At 53.9% G+C, this 18043-nt stretch overlaps 4 protein-coding genes across 4 annotated transcripts; all 4 read left to right on the top strand.

The window, feature by feature from the left end:
- The first annotated feature begins 1032 nt into the window (after positions 1–1032).
- On the top strand, positions 1033–6256 carry BO97DRAFT_441453 (sulfite reductase (NADPH) subunit beta). Its single transcript, XM_025698172.1, has 4 exons — positions 1033–1328; positions 1432–1571; positions 1643–6025; positions 6077–6256. The coding sequence occupies exons 1-4, from the start codon at positions 1298–1300 to the stop codon at positions 6101–6103; spliced, it is 4581 nt and encodes a 1526-aa protein (XP_025554139.1). The 5' UTR covers positions 1033–1297; the 3' UTR covers positions 6104–6256.
- A 207-nt stretch (positions 6257–6463) lies between these two features.
- BO97DRAFT_404001 (uncharacterized protein) lies at positions 6464–8006 on the top strand. Its single transcript, XM_025694859.1, has 3 exons — positions 6464–7144; positions 7269–7540; positions 7605–8006. Exons 1-3 carry the CDS (start codon positions 6637–6639, stop codon positions 7833–7835), a joined length of 1011 nt encoding a protein of 336 aa, XP_025554138.1. The 5' UTR covers positions 6464–6636; the 3' UTR covers positions 7836–8006.
- A 395-nt stretch (positions 8007–8401) lies between these two features.
- Positions 8402–13102, top strand: BO97DRAFT_441451 (DNA-directed RNA polymerase). The gene is made up of 2 exons (XM_025698171.1): positions 8402–9466; positions 9554–13102. The coding sequence occupies exons 1-2, from the start codon at positions 8630–8632 to the stop codon at positions 12821–12823; spliced, it is 4107 nt and encodes a 1368-aa protein (XP_025554137.1). The 5' UTR covers positions 8402–8629; the 3' UTR covers positions 12824–13102.
- Positions 13103–14694: 1592 nt separating this feature from the next.
- Positions 14695–17619, top strand: xlnR (putative C6 transcription factor; the record flags this gene model as incomplete). Its single annotated transcript, XM_025691557.1, has 3 exons — positions 14695–15067; positions 15148–17420; positions 17476–17619. The coding sequence occupies 3 exons, from the start codon at positions 14695–14697 to the stop codon at positions 17617–17619; spliced, it is 2790 nt and encodes a 929-aa protein (XP_025554136.1).
- Positions 17620–18043: the final 424 nt, after the last annotated feature.

Genomic DNA, 18043 nt, shown 5'->3' with positions numbered 1-18043 from the left:
GGCGCCAGTAATTCCACGTCTTTGTTTAAGGCTTGACCCCTTGTCGGCTTCTCGTCATTAACTTTGTGATACATTTTCCTTTTTCTTCAAGCCCTGTTATTTAACCGTTGATATCTACATACTTTTATTTTCTTACGAATCGGACAAGCGGGCAACGACTGGGATGGTGTAACTATCATCTCTACTGTCTTCTTGTTCTTCAGGGAGGCGGAGGCGTCGGTGTCATTTGTGTGGGAACGGGATTGGCTGGGGCCACCATTACTGGGAGGTGGACATACGTGACTTTGACGAGGTCTTGTGATGCCCTTTCTATATCTGGCGTCCGGGACATGTACATTGCTTGCTTGGGATATCGGGGGATTGGGTGTGATTCTGGCGTCTTCAGGGTACATTTTGCGTGCATCGTGCTAGGGATCTGCATATATTTCCGACCATACTTTTGCCCCAAGAGCTGCATCATATGATGTGCAGAGCATATATACATATTATTTGACGATTCTGGAACCTTGTCTTTCTATCAGACAAAAATAGTGGTTTGCAATTCAAAGCCCGTTACGCGCTGGAGCCCGGTTTCTCGACCGAGAACACACTGGGTGAGCTGACTCAGCTGCAGGTCTGGGTTGGATGCGCTCTGGATCACCGGAAAATAATCAACCCAAATCAACCAAATCCCGCCTTGTAGGGTCAAGACTGAGCAGGGATGAGAAGTGTCACTGGTCCAGTAGTAACATTGCCTGCTGTAAGATTGAACCCATTGAAATCCATCAAGTATCGGCATTCGAAGCAAAAACCGCCGAGGCGGGCCAAAGTGACGTGCTCGAGCAAAGGTCACGGGATCCCCGCACTTTCCTGCATTAGGCCTGTTTGCACTTCCGCTCACCTGCAGTTTGCATCGATGTCGTGATCGCAGTCCAATCAGATGGGGGGTAATCCAACCCCCGATGGCGGAGATGGACCCAAATCTACTATGAGACGAACAAGATCACTGCTGCTTTAACCCAACTGATTCATACTGCCTGGGGGGGAGAAGAAAAAAAAATAAAAGGAGACCACTGTAAATCAGTCGAGCTAAATTATTTATCTTTCTCCTGTACACCCTCTTGTTTTCCTCGTTTCTCTTCCCCCCCCTCACCTCCGCTTCTCTCCCCTCTCCCCCATTTCTAGCATTGTCTCTAATTTGAGTGGGGAATCACCGCATGCGGTGATATCCATTTCTCGAATCTCCCAACTCCCCTCACTCCCCCTCCATCTCATCTCACCTACTGCGCATTCGGTTGCGTAGCAAACCATTGTCAATATGGCCTCCGTTTCGACCGCTGGAGAAGCAGGTATGTCATGGAACCCTTGTCATGTTTGCTGGGGGTCCTCGGATAATCCTCTATCAACGATCATCGTCTTGGATTTGATGGACTAATCGAGTATGCCTTTTAGTGGCGAGGATCGCCTACTTGACCAGTGATGTCGTCCTCTCCGTTCAACCCTCTCTGCAGGCAGACTCCTTGTTCTCCAAGACCTTGAAGACTCTGAAGGCAAAGAACACTTCCAGCGTTCTGCCCAGAAGCAAACCAGAGGTATGTGCTATCTCTTATTCGATCCTACTACTCGATCAATTAGCACGGATGGAAAGCTAACGGTGAAGAAGGTCGTTGCTGTGCGATACAACGAGGACCCTCTTCTCTCGACCTTCCACCCGCTGCAGACTGGCAATGCTGTGTCCGTGGTCACCAGCTCTTCTGCTCTCCTCTCCTCGATTCCTCACCTCTACCGCTTGGCGAACAGCCCAGTTGTTCTCCATGTCGCCCTGGAGCCCTACCCTTTCCCCGACTACTCCGTAATCAGCTCCATCAGGCAATGTGGCTTCACCTTCCTGCATTCGGAGACCCTTCAGGAGGCTCAGGATATCGCTATCACCGCACATGCCTTGGCCCGCAAGTCTGGTAAGGGTGTCATTCACTTTTTCGACCCTGCCAACTCCGCCCGTGATGAGGCTATCACACAGGAAAATGCCGATGTCGTACGATCTCTGTTGAACCTGGCCTCGGGCACCGCCACTCACACCCCCGGACTGGGTGTCCAGACCCTTTACACTGATTCGGGTCGGGTCGCCACCGTCTCTGAGGAAGCCGCTGAGAGCACGAATGAGCAGACCGAGGGCACCTCTACCCCTGCTCAAGCCTCGCAGCTCTCCGCCAGCGTGAGCATTGACAACTCCTCCGTTGGCTCCTCCCGCCGGGACAGCAGCACCGACAGCCGCGGAACAAGCTCTGCCGCCACCACCGTCGATGCTTCTTCCGTACGTCCTGTCAATGCTGCCGACATTTTCGAGTGGACTTCTCAAATCTGGAAGGACTTGTCTGACGCTGTTGGACGCACTTACCGTGCTATTGAATACACGGGTCCTTCTGATGCCAAGTCGGCCATTTTTGTCTTCGGTTCGACCGGCGTCTTTGTGGATGTGCTGGGCAAGGAGGAGGCTGGAGAGCTCAGCAGTGTGGGCCTCATCACTGCCCGCCTGTACCGCCCATGGATCGGCGGCCAGATCATTAACTCCATTCCCAGCTCCGTGGAGAAGATTGCCGTCTTGGAACAGGTTCGCAAGACCACCAAATGGGGTCCTTCTTTCATGGACCTGCTCTCCAGTCTCTCTCCTGCTGCCGGTCGGCCTACCCCTCAGATTGTTGGCTACAGGCTGGGTTACGTTGAGCCTTCGACTGCGGTCCAGGCTCTCCGTGGCATTGTTCAGAACTTGACCTCCGCTTCGCCCATCCAGAACCTGGAAGTTGGAAGCTCCAAGGTGCCTGCCCTCCAGAGCTCTCTCGAGCAGCCCCACCTTGAGAACGCCTACCTCAAGATCCTGAACCAGCTTTTCGGTGAACGCCTTCACGTTGCCAACCAGCTGGGTTCCAAGAATGCCGGTATCTCCGCCACTATTGCTGCCAGCCCTGAGTACGGATTTGGTGCGCTAATTGCCCGATTGGAGCACCGCAAGCGCTTCATCCGCGAGGTCGAAGAAGCCTCCAAGGCCACTACGTTCGCTACCGACGTTCCCCGCACTTGGCTATCCAAGTGGGCTCTGAGTGCCGCTGATGCATCCAAGGCTAACAAGTTGGCCCCCGATGTTATCGCTCGCTTGTCCAACGACGGCTCCCAGCTCGCTAGAACGCTTCTGGCCTCCAAAAAGCTTTTCTACGATGAGTCTTTGTGGCTGATCGGCTCTGACGCCTGGGCTTACGATCTCGGAAACTCTGGTGTTCACCACGTTCTCGCCTCCGGCGCCAACGTGAACATGCTTATCATCGACTCCCAGCCTTATTCGGAGCGCACCGCGGCCGATCCCACCCGCAGAAAGAAGGATATTGGGTTGTACGCTATGAACTACGGCAATGCCTATGTGGCTTCCGTCGCTGTGTATGGCTCCTACACCCAAGTGCTCCAGGCTATGGCCGAAGCCGAGAAGTTCGAGGGTCCCTCCGTCATTGTCGCCTACTTGCCCTACAACCAGGAGAACGATTCTGCCCTGACTGTTCTTCAAGAAACCAAGAAGGCTGTTGACCTTGGATACTGGCCTTTGTACCGCTGGAACCCTGCCAATGAGGAGAAGGGCGAGTCCAAGTTCATCTTGGACTCTGATCGCATCAGACGCGAGCTCGAGGAGTTCCTGCGCCGAGACAACCAGCTTACGCAGCTCACGAATCGTCAACCCAAATTCTCCCCCGTTCTTGCTGAGTCGTATGGCACAGAAGTCCGCGCTTTGCAGAAACGCCAAGCCAAGGACTCTTATGAGAAGCTGCTCGAAGGTCTCTTTGGTGCTCCGTTGACCATCCTTTTCGCTTCGGATGGTGGCAATGCCCAGAACATTGCCAAACGTCTCGGCAACCGTGGTCGTGCTAGAGGTCTCAAGACTATGGTGATGGCCATGGATGACTATCCCACCGAGGACCTCGCCACTGAGGAGAACGTGGTTTTCATCACCAGTACTGCTGGTCAGGGAGAGTTCCCTCAGAATGGTCGTGGCCTCTGGGAATTTGTGAAGAACTCTGGCGACTTGGATCTGTCTTCGATCAACTACTCCGTCTTTGGTCTCGGTGACAGCCACTACTGGCCCCGCAAGGAGGACAAGATCTACTACAACAAGCCCGCCAAGGATCTCGATGCCCGCGTTGCCTTCCTCGGAGGTCGCAAGCTTGCTGATATTGGTCTGGGTGACGACCAGGACCCCGATGCTTATCAGACTGGCTACTCTGAATGGGAGCCGCGCCTCTGGCAGGCTCTCGGAGTCGACAAGGTCGAGGGTCTTCCTGAGGAGCCTGCTCCGTTGACCAACGAAGATATCAAGATCCAGTCCAACTTCCTGCGTGGTACCATTGCCGAGGGTCTGTTGGATGAGACCACTGGTGCCATCTCGGCCAGTGACCAGCAGCTGACCAAGTTCCACGGAACCTACATGCAGGATGACCGTGACGTTCGCGATGAGCGCAAGGCCCAAGGACTTGAGCCTGCTTACAGCTTCATGATCCGTTGCCGTCTGCCCAGTGGTATCGCCACTCCTTGGCAGTGGCTGCAGATGGATGCTATCAGCAGCTCGCACGGTAACGAGACCATGAAGCTCACCACCAGACAGACCTTCCAGTTCCACGGTGTTATCAAGCGCAACCTTCGTGGCGCTATGCGTGCCATTAACAAGTCCCTGATGACTACAATTGCGGCCTGCGGTGATGTCAACCGTAACGTCATGTGCAGTTCCCTTCCTGAGCTCTCCACCTTCCACCGCGAAGCTCACGCTGTTTCCCAAAGGATCAGCGACCACCTCCTCCCCGCCACCTCTGCTTACCACGAGATCTGGCTCAAGGACGACGACGACAAGAAGGTTCAGGTTGCCGGAGACGCTGTCGTTGACCACGAACCCCTCTACGGCCCTACCTACCTTCCCCGCAAGTTCAAGATCACGATCGCTATTCCCCCTCACAATGACACCGACGTCTATGCTCACGATATTGGTTTGATCGCCATCAAGGGTGCTGACGGGCACCTGGAGGGCTTCAACATCATTGCCGGTGGTGGTATGGGTACCACACACAACAATAAGAAGACCTACCCCCAGACTGGACGCATGTTCGGCTACGTCCCTGCGGATCAAGCCCATATCGTCTGCGAGAAGATCATGCTCGTCCAGCGTGACAACGGAGACCGCAAGAATCGTAAGCACGCTCGTCTCAAGTACACCATCGACGACATGGGCGTCCCTGCCTTTAAGGAGAAGGTTGAGGCTCTCCTCCCCGAGGGACTGCGGTTCGCCGAACCCCGTCCTTTCAAGTTCGACTCCAACGTGGACACCTTCGGCTGGCTAAAGGATGAGAAGGGTCTGAACCACTTCACCTGCTTCATCGAGAACGGTCGTATCGAGGATACCGCCGATTTCAAGATGCGCACCGGTCTGCGCGAGATCGCCAAGCTTGACAAGGGCGAGTTTCGCCTTACCGGTAACCAGCACGTGATCATCTCCAACATTAAGGATGAGGATCTGCCTGCGGTCAAGGAGTTGATGGCCCAGTACAAGCTCGACAACACCGCGTTCAGCGGCCTGCGTCTGTCGTCTTCTGCTTGTGTTGCCTTCCCCACCTGTGGTCTTGCCATGGCTGAGTCCGAGCGCTACCTGCCAGTGCTCATCGGCAAGCTGGAGTCCACGCTGGAGGAGGTTGGTCTCGCTCAGGACAGCATTGTCATGCGTATGACCGGTTGCCCCAACGGTTGCGCCAGACCTTGGCTTGCTGAGGTTGCCTTCGTCGGTAAGGCGTACGGCGCGTACAACATGTACCTGGGCGGTGGCTACCACGGCCAGCGTCTGAACAAGCTGTACCGCTCCTCCATCAAGGAGGACGAGATCCTTGACATCATGAAGGGTCTACTTAAGCGCTACGCTGCCGAGCGCGAGACCGATGGCGAGGTTCCCGAGCGATTCGGAGACTGGTGTATCCGGGCGGGTGTGATCAAGGCGACGACCGATGGACAGAACTTTCACGAAGGAGTAAGTTTATCTTTGCCATTTTGTGCCGACTTAGCTAACAATCTCTCCCAGGTTGCCGAAGAAGATGAAGAAGAGTAGATGTTCGTCTATGAGCGTTTTTCTCCTTTGCATTGTTTAGAGAATATTTATTTGGACGAACTGTTTATGATCTAGGATGATGATACAGCTAGCTCTCTTGTACATACTTTTTGATGACTAATTGCTGCAATATCTGAAGCATTAATATGAACCCAGTTCCTGTTCCTTCAGACTCCCAGACTAGACTTGTATTGAGCAGTAGCATAATCATCGTGTGATAAAACCTCCAGCTCACAGCGCCGGAGCGGCAAACCCGGGCAGGCCTGCCTCGACCCTGGAACGGAAGGCGGTAGGCATCCGGCGGGGAACGCCAGCCTTATCAACCGCCTCCGATAAAAGAAAAAAACGGCAACGAAAAAAAGGGCGCATCACATAGCCTCCCCACTCCACCATTGACTTCTCCTTCCAATCAATCTCTCTGATCACCATTGACCACCCGAAACTCCTCCTCAGCGAATCTATCAAACGACTGCATACCTTCGAAAGCCCTCCCCTCACAAAATCCACATATACCCCCTAACACAGACAACACAATGCCCCCCACGCAAACCACCACCGCCGACACCACAGACGCCGACCCAATCATCGCCTCCTACAACGTCTACCTCACCGACTCAGAAATCTCCCGCTACGTCTTGCAATATCTCGACCGACCGACAGGGTACAGCTACGACGACCGCCACGGCCAGAAACCCACCGCCTTCCGGTTGAAGCCGCAGACGGGACTCGTCGAGGTCGACGTGCCGATCAACACGCGCGTCAACTACGATGTCAGCAAGGGATTGCGGTACGGTGACGCGATGAAGAAATCGCAGCGCGCGCGCGAGGGCGGCGCATACGGTATGGCGGGTGGGTTCAGTACCGGGGGTTCAGGCGGTGGTGCTTCCGGTAAAGTCAAGGTTGAAGGTGGCGGGCCGCCTATGGACTTTGATGGGGGCAAGGGTGAGACGGCGCAGTTGTTGCGCGTGCAGACTTTGGGTGGGAGGATTAAGGGGCCTGAGGGCGGGGATCCGGTTTATATGTTGGGGGCTTTTAGGGGGGGTGAGTTTTTTTCTTTCTCTCTTGATCTTTTCTTGGGGTTTTCTTGTTTTGGGGGGGAAGGCGCTGCTGGGCTGGGTTTGTGAGCTTTGGGGGCAATGCTGACTGTTTGGGCTTCGGTATACAGAGAATCTACACCTTTCGCCCGTTACGGCGGTTGTGCAGTTGCATCCGCAGTTGCATCATATGGATGCCATGGATGAGATCCCTGCTAAGGGGAAGGGGAAGGCGCGGAAGGAAGGGGAGGAGGATCGCGCGGGCGAGAGTGAGGCGCGGGCTATTGATGTCAAGATTAAGGCGGCGGAGGATGGTGAGGCGGCTATGGTTGCGGGCAACCTTGAGCTGCTGAAGCAGATGCAGGATGAGAAGTGGAAGGATTATGAGTGGGTGGATGCTGAGGTGAGTTCTTCAACCCCGTTCCTAGTATGGTATTTTGGGTCGTGTTTTGCTGATTGTCGGCTAGACGGAGGAATCGTGGCAATTGTATGAGAACTATATGATGCATCAGGATGTCGAGACCCTGCCCCAGCTGCAGTCCGCTATTGAGACCGAGGAGTATCTGGACCAGATGAGCGCCCCGCGGATTGACCCTGCGCGGCCCGAGCTGACGGGCTGGGCTATGAAACAGAATCGGAAGAAGCAGCGGGAGGAGGCGGCGCCGTCGTCGGTTGAAGAGACTATGGAGCAGGCGTAGATTTTGGAGTTCTGGGCGGGTGTGTACTTTTAAGAGGGACAATGATTGGCATGATTACTGGAAGTATGGTGTAAAGATAGATACGGGAGCTGCTTTTGAGGTCATAGGGCATTGCGTCGTATGGGGAAGCACAATTGAGTTAAATTTATGTATGTCAATTGAGGCTTCTGGGTACAGAAATGAATAATCTTCGCATTCCATGAGGATCCTTCATCAACTTACTACTAGAGTACTGTATACGAAGGTGGCCATGCGTACCTCTACCTCTACCTCATAAGGTAGTTTCTTCCAGTTGCAATCTCCGCAGAAAGCACTGGAAATTCAATACTAAAGCCCATCCTGACCAATCAATCATCCGGTGGGCGGAAAATCTTATCGCGCTTCCAGAAGGTCACGTGCAGTCATGTGCAGCGCTATCGCCTCCCCCGGCCCGAAGTTCTTCTCTACTATTTTTCCTCCCGTTCTTTTCCCTCCAAGTAGAAGTAGATTGGTTTTTCCAATTCCCCTTCACACTTGATCTCCTTCCCCTCCCATTCTTTTCCTTTGCGTCTTTGGAGGGCTGCAGTGCGGCTTGTCGGTTTGAATTGAGTTTCCTTGCCTGACATTAAGCTCGCTTTGGATCATTAAAAAATCCATCCTGCACCTTCTCGTTGACACTGCTTTTTTCGCGCCTTCATCTTCGCGTCTGGTCTTATTTTCTCTTCTTTATCAATAATATCTATTTTCACCACAATCAATCTCTGTTGATTTACATGAGACGCCTCGATCATCCTTTCTAGCGCTTTTCCTCCATCATGTTGTCCCGGGTTGCTCTTCAGAAAAATGGCCTGGCTCGCGTGCGGCGAGCCGCAGGCCGCTCGACCTTGCCTTCGCCAGCAACCTTAAGGCTTCATTCGCAGTCAACCCGACCAGTGTCTCACCTTAACTCTTCGTCACCGAACTCACCAGAGCGCTCTCGCCGACCTTCTCTTAGCTCAAACCGGAGCCTCGCCACTGCCGCAGAGCAGTCCGCCCTCACTCAGGGGTCATATATCCCTTTCGAAAATCCTTCTTCCCACGAGAGCCCCGCCTTCTCCGGCGAAAACTACTTCGATCAGAAACTGTCTCCTTTCTTCAGACCACTTCCCCGGGGCTTTGATCCGTCGTCTCTGATCATTGTGAACGAGGCCTTGCAGACAAAGCCAAAGGTGCAACGGAAAGTGAGGGGCTTGGGTGGTGATCTCGATGAAATGCTTGCCAACTTCGATATCTCCCTACGACTTCAACAATACGAAAGATCAGCTAGTCTACTCAATCGCTTAAAGGGCTGCTACCCTTCTGGATCAAGTGAGTACTTGACTCTGTGCAACCGCCACCTGAACGCGGTGGTTACGCATATGTCCGTGACTAGGCAGCATGAACTGGTTTCCGCATGCCAGAGGTTTTTCGAAGGGGAGCTTGAAGCCAATGATGTGAAGCCCGATGGCACGACCTACGCAATCATGATTCGGATGTGTCTCCGCATGTTCCACGACTCCAAGCGCGACAGAACCGTGCGCAGGTACTGGGAAATGGCTAAGCGTGAATCTTTGGAGGAAGAGGTTTTGTCGGCTTCTATCCTTACGGAAATGGATCTGGGTGAGCTCTCGCAGGTTAGTCATTCTATCTCCCCTTACTTCTTGATTTCTGGCTGTCCCACCATCCTAAGTGGCGAAGGTCTAATCATCATCCTTGCTTAGATCTGTTCCGCCGACCTGCAGCGTGTTGCAATGGGTGATCTGAAGCCCGACACAGCTGGTGACGGTGCCCAGTCTGAGATTGCCAATATCAAGGCTGTTGAACAGAAGGGTCTTGGTCTTTCATCTCTGCAAGAATCCCTTGGGATTTTCTCCGACCCTTCCAGAGTCCCGATGTCCATGAGCCTTGAAGGCACCGCGGAGGAACAGTTGCGTCAACACAATGAGGCTAGGCAGCGCCAGCTTGAACAGGATTCCATCCAATCAGCGTTGAACCGCTGGCGCGCCGAGGCTGAGGAAAGGAGAAAGGGTGGATACGATGGCACTGAGAAGCGTCTGGGCCCGATTATCGACCAGTGGTTTACTACGCTAGAAGCAAAGATTGGAGAAGAGATTGAACTTTTCGAGGAGCATCGGCTCCAAGACCAACCGCGCAGCCCAGCCGAAGCTGATCGCTTGGAGTATGGCATCTACCTAAGGTCTATGGATGCGGATCGGCTTGCAGCAATCACAATAATGAGTGTCATTTCCACGTTCTGTCGCTTGGGAGTGGACCAGGGAACGAAACTGGCCGGCCTCTCTTATAATATTGGTCAAGAAATCTACGACGAGCTTCTCGCAAATCGAACTCTGCAAAAGGAGAAGCAGAAGGCAAATGAGTCCACTTACCGCCAGAATCGGACAAAACAGGCTCTTGCCATTCGCAAGCAAAAGGATGGCCGTGCTCGTTGGCATCACATTGTCCGCCAGATAGAGGAAGAGGACCCGTCTGTTTCTTGGTCGCCTCGTGTTAAAGCGAAGGTTGGCGCCACATTGATGGGCTTCCTCTTTGACGTTGCCAAGGCCCCGGTTCAGGTCGTCAATCCTGAGACTCAGAAGAAGGAGATGTCGATGCAGCCTGCGTTTCAGCATAACTACCAAATCATCTGGGGAAGACGTGCTGGCTTCATTCACCTCCATCCGTCTATCGTCGAAGTGTTACTGAGGGAACCCCCCTCTGACTTTTTGGGCCGCCATTTGCCCATGATCTGCGAGCCCAAGCCCTGGAAGAGCTTGGATGATGGCGCTTACTATGTTTACAAGAGTAGGCTAATCCGTTCGACACCAGGCGAGAGTCTGCAGCCCGCTTACCTGAAAGCTGCGATCGAAAACAATGGAATTGAGCAAATTCGGCAAGGCTTGGATATTCTAGGCTCCACGGGATGGGTCATCAACCGCGATGTCTTCAACGTCATGGTCGAGGCGTGGAACTCTGGTGAACAGCTGGCAAACCTCGCTCCCTTGGATCCTGAACTAACTCCTCCCCCGAGGCCGGCTCCGGAAGAAGGCCTTGATGCTGAAAAGAAGTGGGACAGACTTGTTCAAGCCATGGAGAACCGCAAATCCGGCATTCATTCGCAGCGTTGCTTCCAAAACTTCCAGATGGAAATCGCCCGCGCTTATCTCGACGAGACCTTCTATCTCCCCCACAATATCGATTTCCGTGGCCGTGCCTACCCTCTTCCCCCGTACCTCAACCAGATGGGCGCCGACAATGCTCGAGGCTTGCTGCTTTTCAGTGAAGCTAAACAGCTCGGCCCGCAAGGTCTCAGGTGGTTGAAGATCCAGATTGCAAACTTGGCTGGGTTTGACAAGGCTAGCCTTTCCGAGCGCGAACAGTTTACAATGGATAATCTGGACGATGTCCTGGACTCAGCCAACAACGGTCTGAAGGGTCGGCGTTGGTGGCTGACGGCTGAAGACCCTTGGCAGTGTCTGGCTGCTTGCTGCGAACTGAGGAATGCACTCCAGCTGGCGGACCCTACCCAGTATCTGTCCCGCTTGCCCATTCATCAGGATGGTTCCTGCAACGGACTGCAGCACTATGCTGCTCTGGGTGGTGATAAAGTTGGTGCCCAGCAAGTCAACCTCGAGCCTTCTGACCGTCCATCCGACGTTTACAGCGGTGTGGCCGAGTGGGTTAAGAGCACGGTCTCCCGGGAGGCCGCCGCGGGCAACCCCACCGCCAAGTTCCTCGAGGGAAAGATCACCCGCAAAATTGTGAAGCAGACAGTCATGACTAACGTCTACGGTGTCACTTTCATGGGTGCCATGAAACAAGTTCGCAAGCAACTCGTCGATCACTATCCCGACCTCAGCCCTGAAGAGAGACATGCAGGTGCGTTGTATATCGCGCGCAAGATCTTCGAAGCCCTGGGCACTATGTTCAACGGTGCCCATGACATTCAATATTGGCTGGGAGATTGCGCCAGCCGTATCACCCGTGCTATGTCGCCCTCTCAGATTGAAGAAATCATTGGAGACGCCATGTCAGCGAACACTGCCTCCGCTGTGGATCCGGCCAAGAAGTTGCGAAACACGGTCATCTGGACTACTCCACTGGGATTGCCTGTGGTTCAGCCTTACCGAGTTCGCACCTCCCGACGTATTACGACCAGTCTGCAGACCTTGAGCATTGTTGATGCTACAGCCGAGGATGTTGTGTCGGCGCGTAAGCAGCTTCAAGCCTTCCCTCCCAACTTCATCCACTCCCTTGACGCCACGCACATGATGCTATCCGCCATTGCCTGCCGCAAAGCCGGTCTCTGCTTCTCGGCCGTCCATGATTCCTTCTGGACGCATGCCTCTGACGTTGACAAGATGAACGAGCTTCTCCGAGAGGCGTTTGTGCGCATGCATTCCGATGATGTAGTGAAGCGGTTGGCCGCTGAGTTTGAAGTTCGGTACGGCGACCACCTCTTCCTCGCCCGGATACCCAACAGCCATCCGATCAGCAAGAAAATCAAGCGGTGGCGCGCGCTTAAGAGAGTGCATGGCAAAAGTACGAAGATCTTTGAGCTGTCTCTTGAATACGAACGGCAGAAGTTCTTGAAGTCCGACGATCCCGAGCTGCAGGCTCGGGGCCGGGCTATTGAGACCCCGGCTAGTATTTTTGAGGCCGATGGCCAGGATAAGGATCTGTCCATCTCGCACACGCTGGGTGAGACGGCCGTCGGTCACATTCCTGAGAATGTGGATACCAGCCGGGCGTCTGGCCTCGACCCGGACGAGGCGGATCCCGCTCTCGAGTCCCTACTGGGCACGTTTGAGGCCGATGGAGAAGGCGTGGAGGTCGAGATCGCCGAGGAAGAACCGCAGCCTAAAACCCGGAAGAGCGCACCGAAGCAACGCATGTACACCCATTTCTGGCTTCCGATGCAGTTCCGTGAGGTGCCCACTAAGGGCACTTGGGACGTGAGCCGTATCCGCGACAGCAAGTACTTCTTTTGTTGAGCGCGCCCTTCCCGGCCCTCGGTGTGTGGTTTCCTCTGCGAGTTCTCCGATCCATTGATATCCCTTGTCTGCGTATGTTTAATTTCTTTGAGTGGGCACGCATCTCTACTTTCCACCACGGCGTTTCGATGCGGGTGTTCCTGCATATGATATTGGCGGGGCGCATGGTTTCTTCTGTATAGCTTGGGACTTATGATCTGACTGGGGGTTTTGTTCTTGTGTACTCTAGAAAAGCGATGAACATGATGTATATCATGATGTATATAACATTTTGGAATGATCTATTACTTTTTCACTGTGCGATCTTGTTCATTTTCTCGTGGATTAGGATGTCAGTGTGTCCTGAGTTGTGTTCTGTAGACGCACGGATCCTTGGCCAGTGAGTCTTCCTCTCAGAGGCACGGAGGAAGAGGTCCGAGATCAATCGGGCAAAGGGGACAAGCCAATCTCGTATCGCGTGAGAGCGCCATTGCACCGATTTAAATTAACCGGCCAGTCTCCGGACTTGGGGGGAAGGGGTGAAGATCCAGAGTCATGGACCCGTCATTGATTGTCGCTTGTTGGTTTGCCTTTCCTCTCTCTCTCTCTCTCTTTCTCTCCCCCTCCCCGCCTTTTTGCTCTGTTGGTGGGACTGCAAATGGCCTGATCTGACCACCCTCATCCTGGTCTCAATTTAAGCAATCCTGTCCCCATTGGTTTGAGGGTTGCCACTTGGACGATGAGCTCGAGATGACATTCACCGCCGAGTCTGGCCGGAAGAGTTGTTTGTGATGGGCTCGCGCGGGATGAAGCCTGAAGGGTATCTGTCGCCCATCGCTGCTGACTGAGCTCGAGGACATCGTGGACTCGTGCAGTGGCAGACCCGCAGCAACACTTGAAGGAAACTGGTCCCCGGTAAGGTAGTGCGAGACGATAGCTTGCTTGTCCCAATCCGGTGAAGGTCGAATTAAATCTGAACCGCGGAGGAACTAGTGCTTAGACTTAGTTAATTAGTAGGGGTCTTTTCATACCGAGATCCAGGCTGCCATGAATGATGGTGTGGTGGTGATGGTGATGATGCGCCTTGCAGATATACCGAACCATTCCCAACCAAAAAGAACTGTACGCTGACTGACTGGATTGTTTCTCCGAGTTTTGCGGGGTGAGATGCACTCCACTGCACTCTCCCCCGACTGTCCGACTTGATGATCGAACTCTCAATCTCCTTCTCATTGGATACTATGAATCGGTTAGTTAGTCGGTTCGGTCGCTTGCTTGCTTGCTTGTTTGCAATCTTTCTCTTCCCATGGGGGAACAGGATAGACTAGACTAGACTCGAGTCTACTACAGTCACATAGGAAAGTAAAGTCAAGTCAAGTAAAGTACCAAGTAAAGTACAGTCCGTGGCAAACTGTTAGGGTCTGTTTTAGTGCCGCCCGCTTTCCCCGTCCCCGCATTTCCAACTTTCTCCTCCTCCGGTCTTTCTCTCAATTTCCTCCACCTGATCGGTACCTGTTGTTCTTGTTGTTGTTGTTCTTCTTCTTCCCTTCGGTTCTTCACTCAATCACTCTCTCACTCACTCACTCTTCCTTCAGCCCTCCTTCTTCCTCTCTTACACCTATTCTCTTTCCACTCCTCCGACCCGATCATCTGACTGGTATTTTCCATCATAGTCTTATTCCCTCCTTCATCCTATCACCTTCTCCTCCTCTCCCTCCCCAACTCTTGGGGCCTTACGGCCCTCCATCTAACCCCGTCTGTCGCCCGCAGCCCGCCTTCGTTCTCATGCCTCGGGCGCCTGATCGCTTCGTTTGGTGAGGATGTCGACGACCTCGATTCAACAATACGCCAGCTCATTTGCTCCCTTTACCTCAGCCTCGCAGTCGGGAGGAATGGCCCAATCGCAGACCGTCGGGCTCGACACCCTCGCCGAGGGCTCGCAGTATGTCCTCGAACAATTACAACTGTCGCGCGAAGCCGCCGGCACCGCGGTCAGCGACGATGCGCCCTCGGACTCCTTGCGAAGCTCGCTCTCCAAACCAAAAGACCAAGCTTTCTACCGCGACGACAACAACCACAACAATTCAAGCGCCAACTCTCGGTTCCAACCGCCCATGCAGCGAGATCCCCTCGTCGAGGCCCGTTCCGCGATCCGCAAAAACTCGGCCTCGGCCCCCGTCCGGCGAAGAATCAGCCGTGCCTGCGATCAATGTAATCAGCTCCGAACCAAATGCGACGGAAATCACCCGTGTGCCCATTGCATCGGTAAGCTTTTCTGTCTTCTTTGTGGACTGGGCCACTCGAGCCCGTCCCCCGGGTGAGTCATTTGGCTGACGGGCAAGGAGCAGAGTTTGGGTTGACTTGTGAATACGCTCGGGAACGTAAGAAACGGGGCAAAGCTTCGAAAAAGGACCTGGCTGCTGCGGCGGCAGTTACGCAGCCTGTCAACGGGCAGACGGCCCCGGATAACGGCCCGCTGGCCGGGGAACCTATGTCCCCGGACCGGCGATCGTCTCAGGAGATCAATGGGCGATATGATGCGACTTTCGAGACGGCTCAGCAACACCTGAATCCCCCGTCACGGCAGATGCGAAAGTCCACCGCCCCTGGGATGTCGGCCATTGAGGATGCGCAGTCGGCTCCGCCACATGCTCAGCCGTCCTTAAGGGCCGCCATCGATGTGATGCATATGAATCATTTCAATTCGTTGACTGAGTCAAATCGTGCTCCGATGCCGGTAGCCGATCTCCGCTCCCTACCGACCTCGATTCTGTCGTCGCATGGGTTGGGCTCGGGCTTCAACGAGAACGTATTTTCTCTGGTTAACTCGCAGGAACCCAATGCTTCGGCTCTCAACCATTTTCGACTTGGGAACTCGACGGAGAACCCTGCGGCTCCGTTCCTGGGCTTATCGCCTCCGGCCCAGTCCCCGGGTTGGTTGCCTCTTCCATCCCCGTCTCCGGCGAACTTCCCTTCCTTTAGCCTGCCTCCATATTCGAGTACGTTACGATACCCCGTGCTGCAGCCCGTGTTGCCTCATATCGCTTCCATTATCCCGCAATCGCTGGCATGTGATCTTCTCGATGTCTACTTCACTAGTTCCTCCTCCTCACACCTTTCACCGCTGTCCCCTTATGTGGTGGGGTACATCTTCCGAAAGCAGTCCTTTCTCCATCCTACGAAACCACGCGTGTGTAGCCCTGGTCTGCTGGCGAGTATGCTTTGGGTCGCAGCGCAGACGAGCGAGGCTGCATTCCTGACCTCTCCGCCGTCCGCTCGTGGGCGGGTTTGTCAAAAACTACTGGAGTTGACTACCGGGCTACTCCGACCTTTGATTCATGGTCCTGCAACTGGCGAAACGTCACCCAACTATGCAGCCAATATGGTCAACAACGGGGTCGCTCTCGGGGGCTTTGGCGTTTCGATGGACCAGTTAGGCGCACAGAGCAGCGCAACGGGGGCCGTAGATGATGTGGCCACTTATGTACATCTGGCCACGGTAGTTTCAGCCAGTGAATACAAGGCCGCCAGTATGCGTTGGTGGACTGCAGCCTGGTCTCTAGCGCGCGAGTTAAAGTTGGGTCGTGAGCTGCCGCCAAACGCTGCCCACCCACGACCGGACGGAGAGCGCGAAGGCGACACCGAAGGGGATCCTTCGAAACGGCATTCTACATCATTGATGACTTCTATGGGACATGGTCCCGGCAACACGAACTTAAACGTGACGGAAGAGGAGCGGGAAGAGCGCCGACGGCTGTGGTGGCTACTGTATGCAACCGACCGGCATTTGGCACTCTGCTACAACCGGCCCCTGACGTTGCTCGATAAAGAGTGCGGGGGCCTTTTGCAACCGATGAATGACGATCTTTGGCAGGCGGGCGACTTTTCTACCGCTAGTTATCGCCAGGTTGGCCCTCCCCTGGAGTGCACCGGCCACAGCATGTTCGGATACTTCTTACCGCTGATGACTATCCTTGGCGGAATCGTTGACCTTCATCATGCTCGGAGCCATCCACGCTTTGGCCTTGCGTTCCGGAACAGCACTGAGTGGGAGCATCAGGTCCTGGAAATCACTCATCAATTAGACACCTATGCTCAAAGCTTGAAGGAGTTTGAGGCGCGATACACCAATAGCTTGACCCTGGCAAGTGCGGAGAATGAGCAAATTGCGGAGGGCGCTCATTTGGACCATGTCAGTCCGTCGGGCCGTTCTAGCAGTACGGTCGGATCTCGGGTAAATGAATCGATTGTCCACACGAAGATGGTTGTCGCATACGGCACCCACATTATGCATGTTCTGCACATTCTCCTGGCAGGCAAGTGGGATCCGGTGAACCTGCTGGAGGACCACGATCTCTGGATCTCCACCGAAGCTTTCGTGTCCGCGATGAGCCATGCCGTTGGTGCCGCCGAAGCGGCAGCCGAGATTCTGGAATTCGATCCTGACCTCAGCTTTATGCCTTTCTTTTTCGGGATCTATCTGCTGCAGGGTAGCTTCTTGCTACTCCTTGCGGCTGATAAATTGCAAGGTGACGCCAGTCCGAGCGTTGTCCGGGCTTGCGAGACGATTGTTCGCGCGCACGAAGCTTGCGTTGTAACCTTGAACACTGAGTACCAGGTATGCACCGTTTCCAAGACCATGATATTGTCCTTTGCTAACAAAACCGTTACAGCGAACATTCCGCAAGGTCATGCGCTCGGCTCTGGCGCAGGTTCGAGGCCGTATCCCCGAGGACTTTGGCGAACAGCAACAACGTCGGCGAGAGGTGTTGGCGCTTTATCGGTGGAGCGGTGATGGCAGTGGTCTTGCCCTCTGAGATGGTTGATGTCGCATTGATTCTTATTGCATACTGTCGTATATTCTCACTATACCCATGCAAGCGATTGACGTGATGTGATGCGAGATCGTCCACAATTCCAGGGTTGATCTCAAGGAGTTCCAGGGAGAGAGATTTCTTCTTGTTTGTTTGTTTGTTTGTTTGATATCCCCGAGTTCTTATTTCTGGTAAATACCTTCACTTATGGTGTCCGTGGCTGGCTTTGTGTACAGTACATGATGTCAAAGCCTTACAGTGGATATAGCCATCACCTGTCATATATAATCCGTATATATAATGTTATTGACGAGTACTTATGAGCCATGAGTTTGATGATCTGAGTTACCTGGGTGCAGTGATAAATCGTTGCAAATTCGCTGAGCATCCTCGGATTGGTAGGTGGAAATGAGGTAGCATACGAATC

This window comes from Aspergillus homomorphus (assembly GCF_003184865.1).
Source record: "Aspergillus homomorphus CBS 101889 unplaced genomic scaffold BO97scaffold_7, whole genome shotgun sequence".
NCBI classification, from domain to species: Eukaryota; Fungi; Ascomycota; class Eurotiomycetes; order Eurotiales; family Aspergillaceae; genus Aspergillus; species Aspergillus homomorphus.
Note: the sequence above shows the minus strand (reverse complement) of the source record. Positions and strands in the feature narration are given on the sequence as shown.

Bases quoted from the DNA above. Each gene is read 5' to 3' on its own strand.
- BO97DRAFT_441453 (XM_025698172.1), top strand. From the start codon at position 1,298: ATGGCCTCCGTTTCGACCGCTGGAGAAGCAG. The intron at 1,572-1,642 runs GTATGTGCTATC...ACGGTGAAGAAG, and splicing joins TGCCCAGAAGCAAACCAGAG to GTCGTTGCTGTGCGATACAA. The intron at 6,026-6,076 runs GTAAGTTTATCT...AATCTCTCCCAG, and splicing joins GACAGAACTTTCACGAAGGA to GTTGCCGAAGAAGATGAAGA.
- BO97DRAFT_404001 (XM_025694859.1), top strand. From the start codon at position 6,637: ATGCCCCCCACGCAAACCACCACCGCCGACACCACAGACGCCGACCCA. The intron at 7,145-7,268 runs GTGAGTTTTTTT...TTCGGTATACAG, and splicing joins GTTGGGGGCTTTTAGGGGGG to AGAATCTACACCTTTCGCCC. The intron at 7,541-7,604 runs GTGAGTTCTTCA...ATTGTCGGCTAG, and splicing joins ATGAGTGGGTGGATGCTGAG to ACGGAGGAATCGTGGCAATT.
- BO97DRAFT_441451 (XM_025698171.1), top strand. From the start codon at position 8,630: ATGTTGTCCCGGGTTGCTCTTCAGAAAAATGGCCTGGCTCGCGTGCGG. The intron at 9,467-9,553 runs GTTAGTCATTCT...ATCCTTGCTTAG, and splicing joins ATCTGGGTGAGCTCTCGCAG to ATCTGTTCCGCCGACCTGCA.